At 40.8% G+C, this 23,550-nt stretch overlaps 2 protein-coding genes and 2 long non-coding RNA genes across 16 annotated transcripts in view; 2 read left to right on the plus strand and 2 right to left on the minus strand.

Annotated features, from left to right (window-relative positions):
- The window catches only part of CCDC34 (coiled-coil domain containing 34), a 92,605-nt gene extending 85,697 nt beyond the window's left edge, over positions 1 to 6,908 (minus strand). For all 12 annotated transcript variants that reach the window (XM_054724585.1, XM_054724584.1, XM_054724582.1 and 9 more), the window contains exons 1-2: positions 6,531 to 6,908; positions 429 to 564 (exon numbers count right to left, since the gene is read on the minus strand). In XM_054724585.1, coding sequence (XP_054580560.1) covers positions 429 to 564; positions 6,531 to 6,862 — 468 coding nt within the window. In that variant the 5' untranslated portion in view covers positions 6,863 to 6,908. The remainder of the gene's footprint in view (positions 1 to 428; positions 565 to 6,530) is intronic.
- A 117-nt stretch (positions 6,909 to 7,025) lies between these two features.
- Positions 7,026 to 8,819, plus strand: LOC114234247 (uncharacterized). The gene is made up of 2 exons (XR_003620432.2): positions 7,026 to 7,333; positions 8,584 to 8,819. It is a non-coding gene; the product is annotated as an uncharacterized LOC114234247 (long non-coding RNA).
- A 1,316-nt stretch (positions 8,820 to 10,135) lies between these two features.
- The window catches only part of LGR4 (leucine rich repeat containing G protein-coupled receptor 4), a 96,062-nt gene continuing 82,647 nt past the window's right edge, over positions 10,136 to 23,550 (minus strand). For both annotated transcript variants that reach the window (XM_008148953.3, XM_054724696.1), the window contains 8 exons: positions 22,116 to 22,187; positions 21,021 to 21,086; positions 20,157 to 20,228; positions 18,433 to 18,504; positions 18,002 to 18,127; positions 17,022 to 17,137; positions 16,704 to 16,787; positions 10,136 to 13,163 (listed from right to left, as the gene is read on the minus strand). In XM_008148953.3, coding sequence (XP_008147175.1) covers positions 11,887 to 13,163; positions 16,704 to 16,787; positions 17,022 to 17,137; positions 18,002 to 18,127; positions 18,433 to 18,504; positions 20,157 to 20,228; positions 21,021 to 21,086; positions 22,116 to 22,187 — 1,885 coding nt within the window. In that variant the 3' untranslated portion in view covers positions 10,136 to 11,886. The remainder of the gene's footprint in view (positions 13,164 to 16,703; positions 16,788 to 17,021; positions 17,138 to 18,001; positions 18,128 to 18,432; positions 18,505 to 20,156; positions 20,229 to 21,020; positions 21,087 to 22,115; positions 22,188 to 23,550) is intronic.
- LOC129151070 (uncharacterized) lies at positions 16,721 to 22,121 on the plus strand. Its single transcript, XR_008557876.1, has 3 exons — positions 16,721 to 16,876; positions 19,227 to 19,386; positions 21,724 to 22,121. It is a non-coding gene; the product is annotated as an uncharacterized LOC129151070 (long non-coding RNA).

Below are 23,550 nucleotides of genomic sequence, written 5' to 3' on the forward strand. Positions count from 1 at the left end.
GGCACAAGCTCTGAGTAACATGTGGGTAGATTCCTATCTCTACTTCAATTTTTGTTTATCTCCTTTCCTAAAAACTGTACAAAGTATATGCTATTGAATTTACTTTAGTTAAATGTAGAGATGGTGAAGCTCCATTGTATGTGTCTGTATATATACACCTGCACATATTTATTTTTTACATTATATAGAAGAAAATCTGGAAAACTATACTCAGGTAGTGAGATTAGAGAAAATTTTAATTTTTTAAATTATGCTTAGCTCTATTTTCCAAATGTTCTTATAATGACCATGTATTATTTCTACAATATGAGTTACTGACACAAACAAATGCACTTTGTTTTGAGGGATAATATTAACATTTTAATTGCAACAGCAGCTCTACTTTTTGAGCTCATGGATTAAATAAGGAGAATACTGTCTACTTTTACCTCTACAGCTCTCTGTTGCAGGCGGCCACGTTCTTCTTTTTCTTTGCCAACAAACCACACTTCCCATGGTGTCAGGCTGCTCTCTGGTAAGCACACCTGTTTCTGTTCTTCTTGGTTATCTTTGGATTCAACCACACTATTGCAAAAGAGAGGACACTCTACAGCACTTGTACTCTTTGGCTTAACAGTCAAAATCACTTAGCTGTACAGTAAAAGTAGAATTTAATAATCTATTTACAATACTGTAATCTTAATAAGTAAATATATATGAATTACATATAAATATACATTTGAAAAATCATAAAAAGGAACTCCAAAATTTGAATTAGTTTACCCATAAATTGCCTTTAAATGCCTTCATCTTCTAAAATCACATTATTTAAAAAATCTATTGGGATAACAGACGCCCAGTCCATTTGCCTCAATGACAGCAATATCTTTTTCTTAAAAATCTTGTATCTGGACAACTAATTACAACACATGATCCTAATCAGATCCTGGAGCAGACTTTTCCCTTCTCCTCCCTAAAATACCTAAGAAAAATGAATACATATATATACAGATTATCTATCTATCTATATCTATATCTATATACCTGTATCTATCTACATATGTATCTATCCTACCTAATAAAACAGTAATATGCAAATTGACCGCACCTTTGCTACACCCAAGCCACGCCCACCAGCCAAAGCCACGCCCACCAGCCAATCGGGTCGAGTATGCAAATTACCCAACAAAGATGGCGGTTAATTTGCATGCGCCGAGGGAGGGAGGAGTGAAGACTGAAGACAACTTAGAAGGAAGAGGGAGGAAAAGCGGAAAGCAAGATGGCTGCCAGAGGGAAAGCCTGGGTGGGGCAGGCGGCAGCGGCAGCGCACACGGCCGAAATGGCTGCTTGCAGGATTCTTCCTGCAAATGGGCTACTAGTATCTATATGTATGTATATATATATAACTATATCTATATCTATATAGATATATAAATATATATATATATATATATATATATATATATATACGGCTAATATGCAAAGTGTTCCCTCAGGAGTTCGACCAGGAGACTGGGAGTTCGATCGCTCTCTATGACATGTGCTGACTACCAGAGGGCGGCGCAGAACATGGCGGGTGACCAGTGGCAGCAGTGGGGTGCTAAAGGAGCTAGGGAAGGAAGAGGAGAGGAGGCAGGGAGGTGGGGAACCTGATTGGCCCTGAATCACCGGCCAGGCCTAGGGACCCTACCCGTGCACAAATTTCATGCACTGTGCCTCTAGTGTATATGTAAAGCAAATGTGTTAACAATTAGGGATTATGGGTGAAGGGTGAACAGAAATTCTGTAAATGCTCAATTTTCTCTAAATATAAAGTTGTTCTTTTTTTTTGTTTGTTTTTAAATATATTTTTATTGACTTTTTACAGAGAGGAAAGGAGAGGGACAGAGAGCTAGAAACATCGACCAGCTGCCTCTTGCACACCCCCTACTGGGGATGTGCCCGCAACCAATGTACATGCCCTTGACCGGAATTGAACCTGGGACCTTTCAGTCCACAGACCGATGCTCTATCCACTGAGCCAAACCGGTTTCGGCTATAAAGTTATTTTTAAATAATAAGTAACATAACAGTATATGGCCATTGTATTCTTTAGCATTTTGGTTGACTCCCTTTTGCCAGTTCTCAGACAGGGTGTGTGTATGACTCTCCATAGTGTGGTTACCTCTTACCAAGCTCACCATGTACCTCTCACAGACTGTCTTTTCTGGGTCTGGGGAAAAGTAACTACTTACTCAAGCTAAAGAGAAGAGGAGAGGGTAAAAACTCTAAGTACGCAACTAAATAAAGAACACAGGCTTCTGGCCAAATACACAAGCTTCCTAAAACAGGAAAAGCTGGTCAGCACTCAGTTTGTTCTGAACCCAAGGCAGCTCTAGATACTAGATTATAGACTCAGCTCTTCATTCCTACTTCAGGCAACCAATTGCCTAACCCACTGCAGTGAACAACTTTTCTACTTCACAGCTTCAGCTTACTTGTTTTGTTCTGCTGTTATCTCAATAGGACGGAATTTTTATTCTAGGGGAGAAGAGATACAGATGTGTTGTTTACTTCTTCTATGTTCCTTTCCTACTCAGTCTTATAGAACAACCTCATCGGCTCCCACAGTTTCAACTATCTCTATGTGCTGATGATGTGCGAACCAGTTATTCCAGACCAGGTCTTTCTCCTGAGCTCCAGGCCTTTATTTCCAACCATCTGATAGACAGCTCCACTTTACTATCAAATTCAATCAACCCAAATCAAGTCTAATCATCTTTCAACATGTACTCACTACCCTTCCTCACCAAGAAAAATTGTACTCCTCTTCTTACAATCCTACCTCAGTGAAGGGTACCACCACCTCCCCAGGTAGCCAAGGCAGGAACCCAGACCTGACTCCTCCTGCTCCCCCCCCCATCTCCCACACCATATAACCACTAGTTATGTCTATTCCAATTCTTTCCGTTTTCTCAAGCCACTGTCTGGACATAACTGGTCTTTCTCCCTCCATTTATAATCATTCTCCACACTGTTGCCAGATTCGTTCTTCAAATGTATTCTTCTATCATGGCACTCCCCATCACAAAGTCCTTCAGTGGCTCCTCTGCCCACAAGATGAAATTCAAACTCCCGATGCCCATGAATTGGCCCTATCTTCCAGCCTCTTCTTTCAACAATGGCGGATCCAGACTCTACATTTCAATCTTGTTTGAACTTAGGGAGATTGATGAATGTGCCATGCTCTTGTGCTCTGCAGCTTTGCCTAAAACTCTAAAATTCCTTTCTTCCACCTCCACATATGGCCAAAGTAAGGGCTGAGATATGGGAATAAAACATTTGGGGTGCACCTCTACCTGTTTCTTCCTAGTATAATTGTGTAACCTCTTTAAGGCTCCATTTTCATCTGTAAAATGGAGGTAACAGTGGCCACCTGCATTACTACTAGATAGACAGCCCATGCTAAAGCACTGAGTACAGTTTGAGCATGCAGTAAACATTTGGTACATGTCATTTAGAAGCAGTAGTAGGAGGAGTATGGATAATTCCTACTGTCTCTTCAAGATTCAACCCAGGCGTTATCTTTACTGCCTTATAGTAAAACTCTGCAAAAAATCTGGACTAAGCACCTTAGGCTTTCTGTCGCTTGCTCATCTCTGCCATAGGCCATGAATTCCTGACATGTCGTAACTCATTCTTTATTTCAAGAATCTACCCTAGGGCCTAGAATAGAGTAGGCTCCTAAGAAATGTTTGTTGAGAGAATAAATTAGTGAGATCAGTGTTTTTTAGAAAATGACACTTTAAATATTAAATTTCTTGCCTTAATATTTTTAACAAACGTGTTCAAAATGTTTGATTGATATATATATATATATATATATATATATATATATATATATATAATAGCTCTACCCATAATCAAGAGAGGCTTGATAAGCAGCTGTTTATGACCAAAACCTTTATTAAGACATGAGTTTCCTAATGGATAGTGATTTAAAAACCAGGCATAAAGCTCACTAAACAGCAGGCCCAACGCATATTACAAGACTCCAGGAAAATACTCATTATCTTGTCTGAAGTCAACTGTGAGCTTCACTCAGTCCACTGAAAGGTGAATGCATCCTCTGAGCATGGCCCTATTTACACCTAAAATACCTTGAGTTCATATCTGTCATGTGCAGCTGATGCCTGAGTCTAGCTCAAAAGTGCCTTACCCTGTAAGTTTTGCCAGTCAGATCACCGTGGCAGGTGAAGGATGGAAAAAAAGGCAGCTCTCCGTTTACGCCCTAGTCTACAGAGATTACCCAGAACTATGGCTGCTCACCTCATCCCATTCAGCCCCAAACTGTCCAGAGCACCAACTTGAGGTTAGAAGTAGGCAAAAGAACGAAAAAAAAATTTTTTTTTTCAACATTTACCTTCCTGAGAATAAGTGCTGAATTGTCTGAAGCATTTGAAAACAGTTCCTGCATCTATGATTCCTTTGAATCATAGGGAACGGACTGTGATAAGGAAGGCAGCCTTGGCCCTAGGTTGCCACCAGCTCATTCCGGCTTTGGCTAAGGAGAGAGATAAATCTGTCCAGCTCCTCTGGTCAGGGCTTTGGATCCTGAAAGCTAATGAAAGGTCTCAGCAGCTGAGCTGTGGTTTTGATGGGCCAGCATTCCTTAGGCCCGTGGCCGGCAAACTGCGGCTCGTGAGCCACATGCGGCTCTTTGGCCCCTTGAGTGTGGCTCTTCCACAAAATACCACGGCCTGGGTGAGTCTATTTTGAAGAAGTGGCGTTAGAAGTTTTAAGTTTAAAAAATTTGGCTCTCATAAGAAATTTCAATCATTGTACTGTTGATATTTGGCTCTGTTGACTAATGAGTTCGCCGACCACTGCCTTAGGCGGCTAAACTGTGTCTACACTGTCTAGTTGATTAGGCTGAGAAAGTATTTTCCAAAGCCTTAAACTTTATTTTAAAAATCGTTGGAGCCAACTCAGTCCAGAAGAATCCCTACAAAGACCAGCATGAAAATGGACTCCTTACAGTCTACTTCTACCATTAGTTCTACTATCAGGTTGATCAAAGGCCTGTTTCTTGTTGCTACAACCAGTCTGAACAAGTGACTTAATGGCTACTCTTACTGATCTCCATTCCTACCAATGTACTTACTCTTGCTCCTCATTCTTAAGAGTCTCACTGTTGTAAAACTGTGTATGAGAGTCACTTCATATGGTTCCATATTCCATTCACTCACTCTGGCTATGAATGCCTTATATGAAGGAGACTATCTTGATGCTTATACATAAAGCATGGGTCTGTATTTCTTAGATCTCCTGTACTATGCCTTACACTGATGGATAATCAGAAACTTGTAACTGTTTTCTGAAGATGACATCATGAACCTACTCCAGAATGGACCTGCATTACTATGCCTGTCTCAGAAAAACACATTCCTGCAGGAATGGGCGTTTTGTTCCCATTTCTACATATCCAGTAATAGGCCATCTAGTATAGGAAAGTGAGAACGCAATTGCTATAGCTTGGCACTAGGCCCACCCAGCTCTGCTAATAACTGGGTGTACGTATGCCTTTGAATCCAACTTTTTATTTGTATTCTGAGCCACAGTTTTATTATCTGTAAAATGAGTGACTTGATCTAGGCTTTAATTCCATGAGAGTAGAGACCATGTTTATCTCGTTTATAGTCCCCAGTATGTAGACTGATATGTGACACAAACTGTTTGCCAAAAGACTAATTGTAGAAATAAACAAATTACGAGGGTTTTAATAATCTCTTTGGTTCTAAGAGTCTTTGATTCGGTGACTTCTATTCCACTGTTCTGTGCTCAGATCAGACCCAAGGTTGTCTCTGGATAATGAGGTTGACATTGTTAAACTCTCTCTGCTTCATCTCCTTATTTGTGACATACAAAGTATACTGCTTCTGACAGTCTACTTCACTGGCAATCAGGTTTGTTTTGTGTTTTTCCCCCAAGTAACTACAGGTGCTACTAAGGTGCAGTGGACCACGTTTTGGTGTTAAAGAGTTTGGACAAGATGCTCAGCCTGCGTGCCTCAGTGGTTGAGCATCGACCTATGAACCAGGAGATCACGGTTAGATTCAGGTCAAGGGCACATGCCCAGGTTGCCGGCTTGATCGCCAGTGTGGAGCCTGTAGGAGGCAGCCAAACAATGGTTCTCATCATTGTTCTCTCTCTCTCTCTGAAATGAAAATTTTAAAAAAATTTGATGAAGAGTTCTGGTGCTCACAATAAGATTTTTGAGTATTCATACAATTCCTGAAATGGTAGCAAAATTGTGTGTGTTTGAGACTATGTACTTTTATCTGGGGAGTGAGATTGTAGCAATCATCATATTCTCAGTTTGAAAAGGGATGAAGGGTCACAGAAAACGTGAGGTCACTTATAAGAATGGGCCCAGGCCTGTGTGCAGAAAGGGGCACCACCTCACAGCCTTTGGGACGAGGCCAGGCGGCCTTTAGCCACAGAAGCGGGTACACAGAGGGGCCTAAGGCACCCTGAGAGCGGCTGCCGGGGCCCGGCGGCCTCGCTTTTACCTGGCGCGCCCCCGCAACTCCACTCCTCCCAGGCTCGCCCCCTTGGCCGCTGAGTCGTGGGCATCTTCGTCCACTTCTTCCTCATCCGCCGCGTCACCGTCGTCGTCAAACGCGAAGCTCTGGTGGCAGAGGGGAGACAACAGCGACCGGGTGGAATTGCTGTAGCTCAGCGGCGGGGAGGGCGAGCGCACCGCCTCCAGCCCCTGCCCGCGGGCGTCCGCCGTGAGCGCGGAGACGGAGCCCGAGGAAGGCCGCGACCGGGCGCTGCAGTCAGCCGGGAACCAGGCGTCGGAAGGGGGCCGAGCGGCCCCCCACCGCCCCGCCGCCCACATCGGGCCCGCCACGTTCAAACCGGCGGAGCGGCGGCGGGGACGTGCTCTCCCAGCAGGCCCCGCGCGCGCCGAGCCTGGCCAATCAGGGCGGGAACAGGCCCGCGTTGCCTGGGCGACGCGTGGACGCCGCGCCGGCTTTGTTCCGGCCTTCGGGCGTGCCGTCCTCCGCCCGGGCTTGGGTCTGCCGGCCCTTGCTCCGCCCGGCCCGCCGGCCAGGTGAACGCGCCTCAGCTAGCGGGCCAGATCGCGTCCCCATGACAACTCTGAGGGCCTGCCCCCTTGTTTGCTGTGATGGTGCAGGAAACAGGCTGCCGCTAAATAAGACAGATGCTTTTAAAGGGAAAGAGGCAAAAGTCAGAATTGCCCCCAGATCATTACAAGGTCAGGATGATAAGCCTCGGTCAGGATTTCTTTCAATACACGGCCATATTTTACGAGGGGAGAAGAGGCGAACTTTATCCAACTGTACAAGTGAGTTCAATTTAGGATAACTTTTTAGGAATTTTATTTATTATTTTTACTTTTTTGGTTAGCACCTCCTTGGCCTGTCTATCCATGTGAATGCGGGGGTCTCTTTGAACCCTCTAGTGTGCGAGGATCTGGGCGAGGCACTGGATATATGGATGGGTAAAATAAAAACCCTACAGGAACAAGGTCCTCTTTCTCTTGTGAAAAATCATACCACTCTTCTGTGGAATGCGTTTTAGGAGGAAAGAAAAAAATGTGGGACCTCCGAAGGAGCACTCTCTTAGGGATTGGGGATGGCAGTAGCAAGGGAGAGGTGGTAATATATCTGGATGCTTTTTTCATGCTGACAAAACTGTACACTTGTAAATAAATATGGCTTTTGTCCAGCTCATAATGCGTATTGCTCTAGAAATACCACAAAGTGAAAACTGACAGTGGCTAAAACAGCACACAAGATTTGTTACTGACTAAAGAGGGGTACAGAATCTTGGATGAAATTTAGATCTGCAACATTTGACAAAGGGTAATTAAATATGGTAGAAATAATAGCAACCAAGGGCAATTCAGAAGGCAGAAGCTATAATTAATAAAAATATGCCATGTTAAACAGTTTAAATGAGTGCTAATTTTGCCTAAATATTCAGTAAAAACAATACAAATGGAAGAAAATAGCAGCAATTTAAATGAGTAATGAAACTAATCAAGGAATAAAACTTGGTTAATGGGGTTTTCATTCTCTACCCCAATTAGTCAATATCAGCATATTTGTTTAAAATCTTTTATATGAGACCATCTCTAGAATCAACGAGAGCATCAGAAGGCCCCAGAGTAACTTAGGGCTTCAGAAGGAGGTAAATTTGAAAAGCTATTTGCCAAAGTCATAATCGGACATAACTGAAGCATAGAAGAAAAAGCACGCACACGTTTTAGTAAGAAAGGGACCTGGGTTTGAATCAGTGGTTTCCTCTTACTAGATTTCAGGTTTCCTTAAACAGGCTGTTTGGCCTTTCCAAGTCCTTACTCCTCTGTAAAACAGAGAAATAACCTGTCTCCTAGTCATATGATCTCATTAATCCTCAAAGCTCCTAGCAGAGGACATGACAGAGGACATGGTAGATGGCAAATTACATCACTTAAACTACAAGGTTTTTCCACTTTAACCTCTTGGTATGGTGATATAAAAAGCCATATACTTCTGTGCCTCCCTAAAATGTTTTTACTTAACAAATTATGCCCTTTTCTTAATGCCTCAGAATCATCATAATGACCAGCTATGACATTATGCTATCGCAACAGTGGAGCTATGAGGCGAAGAGCTGCATGGTGCCGGTGCTTGAACATCATCGAGGCCTGTGGTCTCCTCTCTTACAGTGCCTTTTCATTACTGGGACTCAGAAGCCATAATCAAGTTTGGGAGAATTATATATAAATGTATAAATAAGCTCAAAAGAGGGCCTCTCCTCTTAGGTTTTACGGTATTGACTTAGTATCTTTGCTTCTTACTGCTCATTTATTTTCACTTTCCTGGTATAGTCAAGATTATTTTTGCTGGCTTTGTAACCTATAAGTGCAGTTACTTGTGCCTAAAAATCTCTCTTTGGTATAAAAACAATGTCATTACCATTTAACCCTGTGGCAATATATTATGCAACTTTTAAAAATGTATCCCTAGATTGGGGAGGGGGGAGGTAAGAGATCAACCAAAGGACTTGTATGCATGCATATAAGCATAACCAATGGACACGAACACTGGGGTGGTGGGGGCATGTCCTGGGGGGTGGGATTGTCTGGGGAGGGGTCGATGGGGGGGAAAAGGAGACAAAGGTAATACTTTAAACAATTAAAAAAATGTATCCCTAGACATATTAAAATGTTTCCAGACGAAGCAGTATGTCTTAGATTTGCTTCAAAATAATCTAAGGGCAAAGGGATTGGAAAGGGTTAGTGAATGGGATGAAAATGAAACAAGATTTACCTTGTGCTGTTGATAATTGCCTAAGTTGGGTGGGTGATGGACGGGTACTGGAGGTGAGGAGTGAGGGATGAGGGGATGGGAGGAGGAATAATTATACTATTCTACTTTTTATTATGGAAATTCCAAACCTATACACAAGTTTAAAAACACACACATACACACAAAAACCTATGTTTCAAATTAAGAGGAACTGGGTGCTGGTTTGGGTTCTAATTTGCTATGTGACTCAGGTACTTACTTAAATTTATTAAGCCCTGTATTTTCTCATCTGTCACATGAGGGCTTGATGATTGTGAACATTGAGTTATTTCTAAGAAATTGGACAACTGGTATTATGCATGTTTTTAATCATCTGCTTTTAAATAAAGACCTAATTGATGGTATTCTCTTAAATTTCACCTTTTCTCTTAAATTTCTCTTAATTTCAATTTGTTTTTCATGAGTATGGCTCATACTTAGAATCTTCTAAATTTCAGCAAACTGCTCTAATATTTCTTCTAGCACTCCTATTTCTTAATAACAAATATTTTTTATTATTATTTAAAGTATTTAAATATTATTTCACTTTACTTACTTTAACATTAAGCAAATTCATTATATATTAATATTATATATTAAGACAAAGCAGATTGCTTTCTGGAAACTCAATAATTCAAAATGCTGCTTATAATATTGTATTTATGACCATATGGATAGCATGATTTACCACATATTTTATATACCTACCTACTATTCTATTTTTAAATGAATTCTATTTTTACATGAATGCAGTGAAAGTGTTTCAGTAACTTCAATTTTGAAGGAAAAAACTTTTAGCTAGGATATTTTTTTACCAAGTTATGATTTAATATTTATCAATGTGTAAATATACAAACATGACAGCAATTTTAAAAACTTGTGAATAGTTGGCCTTACAAAATTACAACACACTGTAAATAAATCCCTCCCACATTTTATACAAATTACATGATTTTGATATACAAAGATTCTGTTTTTATTACACGGACAATGTACAACCAAGACTATTTACAATGCAAAAAAGTATATAAACCACAATTTAACATTCTGCTACTGGCAGCCACTATAGTTTAGGAGGTAGCTTTAATTAAACGAAATGAACAGAAGCCACATTTCCCAACTTGTGTTCTAAAAATAATTTACATAAGATAAAAATTCATTATATGCACAGTATATACAGTTTAATTATTAAACTGCAATCTAGCTTAATGTTTTTAGTATATCCTGAAAAACTAATATGGCAGTGGGTTTGCTATTGATTTAGCATATTGTCCAAAAAACATATTGAACATTTATAACTTTAAGACCCCACATCGTGACATGTCAAAAGTCCATAGATGAGAATCAAATAAAATTTTTCATTTTTAAAGACATGAGCCTAAGCTTTATTCATTTTTATCCCTTCTTCTTCTTCTTCTTCTTTTTTAATGACATGTGTCCTGTTTCACAAAAACACAGTATCTAAGCTGTGAACTATTGTTTCACAGGCTTTTTGTAAATTACTGTAGGGGGAAATTTATGGAAACGTCCATGAAACAGCGTAAGTTCAGGAGAATCCAGCTAAGAAATAAATGTAAGTGCTTTGTATCATAATTACTCCCAATTTCTTCCAATTAAATGCAATTACTTGCCACGGTTTTCTTTCTGTATAATTCAAAATATAAGTAGGTAACATACCAACAAAACTGGAAAACATCTGTAAAGCCAATGATATTAGGAAGTGTCCATTAATGGGAACATTACACAGAGCCATCAAATCCCTCAGATACTATTAAACTCCGATGTTAGTTAGTAGTTTAGCCAAATCTACTAAACCCACACAGCAATTAGCCCTTTATTTTTCATAGTAGTGTGATGACAAAACACTCGGGGGAAAAAATGACTGATCGCGTCAAAGCAATGTCAAACGACTAAAAACAAATGTTCATGCTTTCTTTTAAAATCTAATAGTTGTTAATATTGTTTTAAAAACATCTTCGGTTTTTAAGATTTACACATCACTCCAAGAAAATGTATGATTCTATTATGTCAAAGATGGAAACAGAAAACGCAACAACCTAAGGCCTACATTCACTCTCACAGTCCTACCTGGGAGACGATCCCCTTTTTTGGCCCTGAAGTCCGTTGTCCTGAGATTAATGATCAAACATTAGGTAAAATTAGCAAGACTTTCTTCAGTTGTGTGAAACCACGTTTTAAAAATATTCTTAAAAATATATTAACAGCTGTTCTTTAGCTTGTGCTTAATTCAGAAACAGGTAACGTTTTGCTGCTGAGGCAGATTTCCGATAAACCTAACGTTAGAATGCTAGGGTATACAGAAAACCTTTCCAAGGTACAGAGTTGTTCCCAACAGACCACACATGGCTTGGACACTGGATTTTTTTCACCCATGGGTCGTTTAGGCACTTGTTCTTTGAAGATGTCTGCCGCCTCCCCCTCCTCCTAAGGGACACCAGGCAGTGATCACAGAAGTGCTTCCCCGATGAAAGATCAGACTAGGGTCCACTCTATCAACACTGCGATCTTGGCTGATGGGGGATACCGTCCCCGACACACCGACTCAGTCCTTCACTCTCGGCAGGTTGTAAGCATAGCGCACCAGAGGGAAGCCTCGACTCTGATAGAAGCAGGCCCGTCCACAGGCCTGCACCTGGTCAGAACTGTCCGAGACAAAGGAATCTTCCTCATCGGCGTAATCCGAGTGGGCCGACTGCGTGCCACAGTCCGACCAGTAGCCGTCCGGCCTTTGGCACGAACCCACGGCCAGGGCAGGGCAGCTGTGGGACTTTATCAAGTGTTTGCACGACACCGGCTTTGTCAAGAGAAAGGACTCGCAGCAGTCACACACGGCCAGGTTGCCCTGCAAATGCGAGTACATGCCGCAGTCGTAGTAGAAATCCTGCTCCACGCAGCCCGCCTGGCTGCTGATGGACACGGACACCGACCCGCTCTTCTTGGTAAGGTGTCGCTTCAGCAACTTCCAGTCTTCCTTGAACTTTGGGTTGAAGAAGACATACAGCACTGGGTTCAGGCAAGCGGGCAGCGGGAAAAAGATCAGCGTGACCGACTTCATGATCTCAGGGCTGACCGAGACGGCGGTGATCAACGGCGCGAAGGAGAAAAAGGCCACGGGGCAGAAGAAGATGCAGTTGGTGAAGATGAGCCAAGCAACGTGCTTAATCATGCCAGAGTGCGAGCCCTCGGAAAGGTCCTCCTTTTCCAAGTTGCAGTAGAGTTTGGTGTAGATGATGGCCATTAACAGGAACGCGAGTGAGTTTAACAGCACCAAGGTCACCGTGAACCCCAAGGATGGGGCTTCTCCCGTGGGAAACGGCAAGCACAGGGGGGATGCAGAGTACTCCCCTCCGTGGAAGAGGGGGAAGCAGCCTGCCACGCCAGCCCCCACGAAAGCGAAAAGGGCAGCAACCCGGAACTGTTTGGGATGATTGCTTTTCCTGTTTTTCATGATCTCTCTTGCAGATAAGCTTCGTTCGACAGCTGCTAACATCAGTAAAAAGATGGCGCTTTCTGAGGAGAAAACGGCAAGAAACCCAGCTATTTTGCAGCCACTGCCAATCTCCCACCAAATGCCAAATTCAGCAAATCTGCCCCAGGACACAGCATCCAGAAAAGTTAAGATGCCAGTATAGGCTCCCATGAGTAAGTTCGACACAGAAATCAGGCCTATGAACAATTTGGAGGAAGGCAGTGATGTACAGGGTGCAAATGTTGTTAAAATGACAAGCAGGTTGAAAAACAGTGCAACCAAGAAAATGAACCACACGGTAAGACGGATCATCCAACTTCCCAGTAAATATTCACAGGGCTTAAAAGCACCTAAAATGAAAAACAGGGAGGGGGAAGAAAAGACAATTTAGGAAACAGCATGTTCCATATGATATGGTTTAAGACACTAAAAATAATCTATATATATAAAAGCCTAAGTGACCGTTACAAGCGAACCATCTGAACGACTGGAACAACCAGTCAACCAGTCGCTATGAAGCACCCTGACCACCAGGGGCAGATGCTCAAAGCAGGAGCTGCCCCCTGGTGGTGGTCAGTGCACTTTCACAGCCAACCTCCCACGGCCAGCCAACCTCCCATGGTCCCTCCCCCCGGCCAGCAGGCCCTGATTGGGACTCAGCGAGACGGCCCCGATTGGCCCTGATCACTGGCCAGGCCTAGGGACCCCACCTGTGCACGAATTCATGCACCGGACCTCTAGTTCTAGATTAATTAAATCTGTTACCAATCTGAATTGAACCAAATTGAAAAGATCACTATTTCATATATTTTAGTCACTGCACTGGACTATTTAAAAATAACTACTTTTATTCTACACTCTCAGTGACATGATGGGCTGCTACTGTCAGCACAATTCCAGGGCCCCTAACTGAGGGTTCAGAAAGAGAAATAAGGGAAGTTTCCTTTCTTAGTTTCACTCCTTTATTTTCTGAGGTCCTGAGCACAGGATAAGGGTGGGGATAGAGTAGTGACTTCTCTCTCCAGTCTCAGGCTTTAGGCTGAAATTAGTTTAAGATCTGATTTGGGGAAAAGTGAGGATATAGGGAAAAAGATTTGCCTGATCTGACCTCCAAGGATTTATTCACTCATTTACTCACCAATAACTGATTGCAAAGGCCCTGGGGATTATAGTCCACTAATAAACAGTGCTTTTCAAAAACAAAACAAAACAAAACGCAACTTTTTATTAAATATTTGGTAAATTCATATAGTAATATTTAAAAGAAAAATCTCACTTTTTCTTACACCTAAGTTAATATCCATAGCACCGTGTCTAGCATATGCAAGGTACCTGATATACTAAGAGTTTTGAATTGGATAAACTAGGGTTTGAATTCAGGATCCATAACTTGCTACTCGTTTTCTTGAGGAAGCAACTTAAATCTGTAAATTTCATTTTCTCACTTGTGGATAATAATGCCCATTTCATAAAGCTGTGGAACTTAATATTACATACATAGGTACCTAAACAGGCTACTGGTATACAGTTCGACTTCAGTAATATTAGATTCTTTTCTTCTTCCTTCCTAGTCCTAGTATACTTAATCATAATCATATATGTATGTATACATATATTTTATACACTTTTTATGGCTTTCAAAGGCAATCTGATGAGGCAGATTAACATGGGTGTAATTATCCCCATTTTTCATCCAAAGAAACTGAGATTTCATAGTGTTCGATTGACCTGCACAAAGGTTATTGAGTTAAGATAGTGCAGGAAGGACTAAAACATGGTGATGTTAACCTTTTGCACTCGGATGTCGAGTGTGACTCGACACGGTTAGTATTAAATCCCAAGTAGAATAAAGGAATCGAGAAAAAAGCAAGCGAGTGCAAAGGGTTAAGTATTCATATAAAGCTACGTCCAATAAAATTCTATGTAACTTAAAGTAGGATTGCAAGAACTAATTTAGTAGCTAAATGGTAATTCCAGTAACTGACTTTGACATGCTGGTTATGACACAAATGACAACTGTTTTATTTAAAAATCAGTAAAGAAAAACAAAGTTTTTGTCTACAAAGCATAAGAAAACGATGTACTGCAATTGCCTAAAAGACATGTTCTGACTTATCTTCCTGAACTGTCATGAAGTTTAATACATGCTATAAAGCATTTTAATCACTGAGATAGTCACAAACCTAACCAACCAGGTCTACACCATTTAATTCTGACTTCCAAAGAGCACAAGAAACGTTTAAAACTTGTTTCTAATTAATTAATTTTTAAAATTTCCCCTTCAGGGAGGTGTTAACAGGAAGCTTTCACTTTTATCTGTGTATCTGAAGCCACCCTTCTTCGGGGAGGAATGGCTCAGCTGACCTGGGAGAACGGCTCACTTTGACAAGTGTTTGACTAGTGGGTGGAGTTCAGTTCCCCGGGAAGCAAACCCCACCCAGTCTCTGTTCCAGGAAACCTGTGGCCTCCTCCAATTCTAACAGAAGGTTTCTGCTCTCCTCTACTTTGGCTTCTGAGTGAGCACATAGGTATCCCTGTTACTACAACTGAGTCGGGGAGACAGGCCTGCAGTCCATCCCTACTGCAACCAGGGGGAGGTGAGCTCAGACCTCACATCCTCCTGGTTGACCCCAATGTTTAAATTCAGTGGGGATGGAGGAAATGGAACCTCAGCATGATCAGGTCTCATCTCCCCTTAATGAAGCTGGTCTCTTCTCATTGGGTTGCCAGTTACTGATGTACATTCTCCAACACAAGAACCCCAGGGGGGCAAGTGAGGGAGCTGCACCCTTCAACTTCCAACAATACAGAAATTAGACAAATTGCATAAACATCAATGATTCTTGCCAATCTCATTCACTCATCTGGCCACCTGAAGCTTATTCTCTACGCAAGTATTCTTATTATTTATACGTATTCTCTATGCTAAGTATTAAAAGACACATGTGCAGCACCCCGAGAGACTCACAATTCCACAGTAATTAGAGAATCCTGTTATGTGATTCTGAGTCATGAAATTAACGTCCAGATCAACCTGTTGTCAATATGCTAAGAAAGGGAGCTACTTCACAGCATGCAACTTAGCCAATTCCTTTTTTTCTTTTACAGTTAAATTCTAAATCCATCTTCTCTGACAGGCAGAATATGACATCACAGTCACAATGGTCAGTTTACTAATTTTCCCAAGCCTACTAAGTTCAATGACATAAAAGACAATTAAAAGGAAAGGTTGCATTTAAAACAAAAAACAAAACAAACAAAACAAAACAAAACAAAACAAAAAAAAGCCCTAACTGGTTTGGCTCAATGGATAGAGCGTTGGACTGCGGATTGGAAGGTCTGGGTTCAATTCCAGTCAAGGGCACACACTCGGGTTGCAGGCTCAATCCCCAGTAGGGGGCGTGCAGGAGGCAGCCGATCAATGATACTCTCTCACCATGGATGTTTCTGTCCCTCCCTCTCCCTTCCTCTCTGAAATCAATAAAAATGTATTTAAAAAAAAAAAAAAAACACTAAAAATCCTTACAGATCAGTTAAGTACCTTATGTAACTAGTCCTAGTGTTAAAGAAGCATTGAGAAAAAAGTAAAATAAAAATCAAATTTTAAAAAAAGTGCCTCTCAATATTTAATGTTCCTAACCCTCATTTTGGGAGCTCGCGGACACAGATTCAGATACCGTGGGTCTGGACTGGAGGTTCTGCCAGAGATGCCTAAGCTCCTGGTGCACAGGCCACACCCTGAGTCACAGGCTTGATGAGGTCATCTGCTCCCACCCCCATCCCCGGAATCACACTCATCCCCGAAATCACACTCATCCCCAGAAGTTTTAGGTACAGTTGCCTAATGTCCATGTAAAGCAAGAAACGGCAGCACACTCAGTCGGGCATACCTGTTGAAGGCGTGCAGTGGATAATTATCTGACTGTGCTCTTCATTTTCAGCACTGCTAGTGACCCCGGCTGCCTCCGCGGGACCTGGGGATAAAACATGGGTTGTGTTGAATTCAAGCTTTATTACGACTCAAAAGAATCAGTTTCCTGCGATCCCGTCTCGCGTACATGATGTAAGTTCGGCTTGTTACGAGGCTTGATAACATTAATATGATAACATATTAAAGATGCCAGGAACACAGCAAATGCCATTACAGTAACAGAGACTCTGATCAGTGCCACCAAGCGTGTTCTAGTTTACCAAGTACATGCACTTGCCTTTATCCTTGGCCACGCCGTGTTCTTGGAGGCTCTTATCTTCCGTGTTTGAATGGGTGTAAGAGTCGCAACCCCAAAATGCACAGCACTGATAAGCATAGGGTACAGATAGCGACCTGGAAAATAATTGTAAAATCTGCATTGAACAGCCACTTCGCAGACATGCTTGTTTTGTAAAGAGTATTTGAGTCACGGAAAGCCCCAGCCCAGGAGTCAGAAAGACCTCGCTGTTACTGGCTTTCAGCCGCTCAGTATCCTTTCCAGGCCTCAGTTTCCTCATCTGTGAAAAGAGCTCTGGGATCAGGTGACAGCATGAGCTTCTCATTTACATAAGATATGCTTTCACAAACTGGATTTAAACCAAACCATGTTTAAAATTTTACAGTAACACTCCTTATATAAATGAACTAACCACACCCAATGTATCATATGAAACTGGTAGTCTCATTTAAAATTAATGTCTCAAGTCATCTGTGAATTTCTACCATTAAATGAATTCACTTTGTTTGTAAGTATAGTGAAAATATATATTCTCCTCTCCCAAAATAATGTCCCCAAGCCCTCTCTCTGTTATATCTAATGAAGTCCCCATTCTTTTCTATAAAGTGCTATATAGCATTGTATCAATTTTCTATAGGCTCCCACTTATGTGGTTTCTGTCATCATGTTGCTAATGTCAAATCCACTATATAAAAAACCATTCTGATGAATAGCTCTGTTATCTCTTTGACAGCATCAAGGACTCCAATTCATATTCCTAAAAACTATGGAATGATGCTCAAGTTCTATTTTACACCAAATCTGTGAGGATTGGGATAGAAAATACTCTTAAATTATAGCCTCCAAGAAAATCTGGGAACCACAGAAAAAAAAAAACACAAAACCCCACTAAATTAAAAAAAAAAAAAAAGCTAGCACACTCTATCATTTAGGGGCCTACCCTACCATCAACAAAAAAGAAAAAATAAGCAAAAACACACCTGAGATTAACAAAGTCTTTTGCTGCCAAAGCTTCTTTTAGTTGGAAGTTGCCCACAAGTTTCAGTTGATTTAGCCCATTCAGGCCTTCCGTAGGAAAAGACGTTAATTCATTGAAACTTACATCTCTAAAATGTGAACCAGACATCAAATTAACTCCCAAGATGCATAACTCCCAAGATGCAAATCACACAGAAACATCTGTACGTGTTAACATCATAGACATTAGAGTTCCAGGAGGAAGGTGATTTGTGTTAAATAATGAAATCTAGCATGCATCTCGCCATAATAAAAGCTCGTTCTATATCCATGCAGTTAGCCTTTATACAAGGAAACAACTAAACAGAAAAATATTCAGACAGGTCAATAAACACAAGTTTCTGTAGACTATTCATGACTTTCCTGATATTATTGCATAAAGTCTTCAACTTACAGGTTAGTTATTGACCCAAGCTTGGCAAAAGCTCTGTCGTGAATTTCATGGATCAGGTTTCTACTCAGATCTCTGCAATTATAAGAATAATGTGTTAATATTTTCAAATAAACTCAAATTGAAGTTACTTTGACTACACTTTAGAATCTGAGGTAGTTACAATATCCCCAATAACAAAAACCTTTAATTTGTCCAACAACATTTTCATTTGGGTGTTGAATACCTCTCCTTCACAAAAACCTATGCCTTGGAATGTGTTCCCATGGAGCAGTAATTCCACTTGGCATCTGTTTCAAAACAGTTGTGAATTTTCTCCCCCTTATCGTTCTGGTGCCAGTTCAAAAATATAAATGATATGATATAACCTTTGGTACCATTAACTAGGTGAGAAAAAGCTCAGCTCCTGACAAAGCTGAAAATAAAAGCAGGTTTCCTCTTATTTGCCTTCTCAAAGGTTAGTGATAAGGCTCCGAGAGAAGACAAATAATCAATATGCAAACAAGAGCATTCCAGAAGGGCTTCAGATATCTTTTTTTTCCCCCCTCAAGCAGGAAATAAACAACATATCAACAGCAGAACCATACTGTGTTGAGGAACACACCCTGAGGAATTCTGCTACTACAGAAATAATAAAACAGAGAAATAATCTCCAACCACACTTCAACTGAGCCTGACTGGAAATTCAGAGATTGGATAAATGCATTCCATGACACGTCTCCTAGATAACAGGAAAACTCAACAAACTGGGTTTCAAATCATAAAAAGGCCAGCTTCTCATTGTTGTCGCTTATCAGGGCTCCAGAAGTGATGGCAGCGAGGAGCCAGTCCCCTTCCTCCTGGGGCCCAGACCCACAACAAGCCTGCCGGCGACAACACCACCAATACAATGTTTTCGAGTAGAATGCATTTCTCATTTCTAAATGGGGGTCTGCTGAAAAGCAGGACTCAATATACGTAAGTTCACTGTCAATTTTTTGAATGTATTCTGCACTTTAAAAAATGTTCACTAATTCAGTGATGTGTGTGTCCTGCACTGAAGCTCCAGGAAGGCGATGGCCAGGGTTGTCTCAGTCACCTCTCTATTCCCAAGTGCTTCGTAGAGTCGTTGGCACACATATACGCTAAAATACACGTCCATTTTATAAATGCATGCTTCTGCTGCATATTAGCCACCTTTGTCATGATAGAGACACCAGTGCAGGGGTCAACAAACTTTTCCAGTGGAAGGCCAGAAAGCAAATATTTTTCACCTCTGGAGGGTCCTATGGTCTGTCCTGCAAGTATTGAACCTCTTCTGCCACAGGATGGTGAAATGAGCTTCAGACAATACTTAAAACAAAAGGGGCAAGGCTGTGTGCCAAATCTAATTTACAAAAACCGGAGGCAGGCTGGATCTGGCCCACAATGACAGTTTGCCAACCCTGGCCTAATGAATGGATAAACTCATTATTATGACTTGAAAACAAAGTGTATCTCTCAGGTTGTACACATTCTTCTTTTTAAATCAATGTACAATATCAGAGATGAGCTAAGGTAAAAAAAAAAAAATGCTGAAAATACATTATTTATAGTAAAGTACCATGCAGTGAAGTTCAAAGAACAGTATTTACACATAATAAATCAGATCTTTAAGTATATCTATCAAAATGGGAATTGTGCTGATATGTTCAATTTATAGCTTGACAGAAAATGTACTCATCTCTAATAATCATAGAGAAACTTACAGTATCCTTAGGGATATGAGGCCTTGAAAAGTGCCTTCTCTGATTTGGCGGATCTGATTACGTTGCAAAGAACTAGAAGAAGAAGGAAGGCCAGAAGGTGGCGGGGGAGAAAAGGGGTAAGAAAGAGTGCGGGAAGGAGAGGAGAAAGGGGGGAAGGAGGAGGAGGAAAAGGGAAGGAGGGGGTAGACAAAGAAGCGGAAGAAGAAAAGGAAAAATAGAAAAAATTATTTTCTGTTTGAAAAATAGTATTTCTTAAACTTTTTCTAACTTTACTCATTCATAAGTAACATTGATCTTGTTGAAAGTCAAGGAAACTTATCTATAACTTGAAATGGTTAGACTAATTGGTATTTCATCCCAAATTATATGGGGGGGGGGGTGTATATGTAATTATCTAAATTCCTTATCAACCCTGCTCAGGAGTGGAGCAGGAAGACAACACAGTGAGAAAGGATCCAAGACAACACAACCACACCGAGTACCATAGAGGAAGGAGGAGATCAAAAACGGGAGAATAAATACCTCCCTCTCCTCACCTCCCCATCCATTTCCATCAGAGATGTCCTATATAGGTACACAGTAGATAACCATGTCTGGTTTCCCTCAACAGCCAGGACAAGTTTTTATGTTTTTGTATATACCACCCTCTCCCCATAGTGTCTCACAGAATTCCTGATACATAGATGTCTAAAAACTATTGGTTGCATGAACATACCTAGTACAATGGGACATTTATTCATAAGAACACCTGATTATATGAATATCTAATTTCTTAATATTAAAGCCATTTATTTAAAATAGGAAACGCTCAATGAATTAACAATACACCACACAGCAAGAAGAGTAAGTCAAAGAACAACTTACATTTCTTCCAGAGCATGGCAACCATTAAAGCTTGGGAGGTCTTTTATATTGTTGTAGGACAAGTCCCTTAAAACAATGGAAATGAAAAATTAATGTTATCAGAAAACTGTATTATAAGAGCTATACTCAGAAGCACTGAAAGCAGTGCTAATATCTGTAATAAAGAGATAACAAGAAAAGCAGCTATATTTTTTCTAAGACTTGTAAGCTTCTAGAGCACCTAGTGATACAACAGGCTTAAGATTTGCAAACTTCAAGTACATAATGTTGAATACAGACAATGTAAAGTATATTTTAAAATGTTATGTAAAATAAACAAAATTAAATATAAAAATATAATATGGAATATATAAAAATTATGTTTAAGTCCTAGAGTTTTGGTTTTTTTAATTCTATTTTACAATATTGTTTACACCATAAATAATTTCTATGTTATTTCATTAAAAAGCTCTAAGAGGAGTGGTAGTCATATTTTTAAAAACATATTAAATCAAGTATTGGGACTACTTGACTCTCAGTTAATCCCACTGAAGTTTTTTCTTAGTGGTAATTGTCAGCCTTGATACTCCATGACACCATTTAATTACCTGCTTAATCATTCAGTCACTTATTTTGTTACTATCTCTCTCCACTGAGTACTTATTAACAACTTAGTAACTTAATTATTTGTTTTTGTGACATTTTCACATCTTTTAATTCCTAGGTCAGTTTAAAGTTTTTGGAAAGCTCCATGCTCAGTTGGTTCCTGATCTAAGACAGATTTGGGCTGTGCTTAGGCTACGGATGACAGAGCAAGATATGGAGAGCTGACCCTTCTGGGAAACGAATAAAAACAAGGACAAGAAAAAAAAAAATCAAGAAAGGACCTAGCTTGGTTTTAGTTTGTTTAAAGTCACAAGATGAAATATATATATCCCTAAAACTAAATTCAAATGCACATTACCTCTGGGCTATTAAAATGATCGCTCATTTCCATGAAGGAAATAAGAAATAATTATACTTTAAAATCACCTAACAAAAGTAGTTCATTAAAAAGAAAACATGTGTGAAGCACATAAAAGAAAGGTGTGAGAAAGGAAGAAGAATCCAACTTACAAAGTCCTAAGCATCTTTTGTTCTTGGCACAGATTACTGGATATACTGCTTATCTTCGTACCTGTCAAGGTCCTGCAGAAAAAAATGGCTCATCTAAGAAATGATTCAAGTTGAGATGGTAAAAATGTTATTCTCATGTAGAAAAATAAATGCTCACTTATTTTCAAATGGACTAGAGTCTATGTATCCCACGGCCTGATTCTCCCTAAAGTTGGCATGTGGGAAGACAAATTAACCCTCCACGCTAGTATCATTATCCATAGTAAAATCAGAGAAGCTCATGACACTAGAGGTAATATTGTCTAAACAACAAGCTTGATTTCTCACATGGACCAACAGAAAAACAGCAATCCACAGTCACAGCCTGACCATGACCACCTGCAAGTTCTGTCACCCCCCACCATCTCCCACTCACACACAAAACATTGGGGGCATCCTGCCCCCAAACATTGTTTCTGTCTTTTCTTTCAGTCACCCTGATTCAACAGTCTCCCATTTTCTCTTACCCCCCTCCCTTTCTGTTCCCATTTTCAGTCAATCACCAATTCCTGTTCTTTCTTCCTCTACTAGTATAGTGTGTCTCCAGCATCTGACCTTCTAGCTCCATTTTTACTGCTTTAATACAGATGGGAGATGGGATGGTGCAGAAAGGGGTGGGGGCATCTCAGGCCACAGGGAAGAACTGCAGTGGTTCAATGTGTTCACTTAGCCAAGTGGATCATTCTCATGGCCTCCTCACCACTCTTCCTATCTCTAGTCTTTCTTCTCCTCCTCACACCACCTGCTTCATTATCCTCAACACCTCCAATGACCTTAAGTCAAGTTTAAACTGCTTAGTTCAGAGCTTCCCAACTTCTTTTTCTTACATCTCGGAACACGTGAAAATCAAAACATTTGTGTGGCTCCATGTGGCTGGAGATCCTGGCCACCTCAGGCCCCACCTGGCTGCCTCGAGGGCCAAAGTCATCAAGACCTTCGCTGCACGTGTTACCCATTTACAGATTGTCCATCGGGAAGCTTTGCCAAAACCAAACGTTCAGTGTTCAAGGCTTGCCATTTCATGTTTGTGACCCAAACAATTTTCCAAATTTTTCTGTATCACGCCCCATTCAATTCTAGTGATATGTGACCTTCTGTACACCATCCTTTACCTAAATCCTTCTTTCTAAATAAAAACCCCGCTCTGGGAAACCTGCCAGTATTTCATTTTGAAACATTTCAACTCCTCCAGGAAGCCTTCTCTGATAGCCTGCATTGATCGCTCCACTTGTGAATCCCTGAAGCACTGCTTCTGATCTGGCACTTGCTTACTGCCTTACATGTCCAGTGCCCTTTGCATATATTGTATCTCCACACACCAGGCAATACTCTACCTGGGCCGACTGAGCCCAAACTCAATATCCATTTCCATGCTATTCACAAAGGGAGATTGTAG

The sequence above is a fragment of the Eptesicus fuscus genome, chromosome 13, assembly GCF_027574615.1.
Source record: "Eptesicus fuscus isolate TK198812 chromosome 13, DD_ASM_mEF_20220401, whole genome shotgun sequence".
Taxonomy (NCBI): Eukaryota; Metazoa; Chordata; class Mammalia; order Chiroptera; family Vespertilionidae; genus Eptesicus; species Eptesicus fuscus.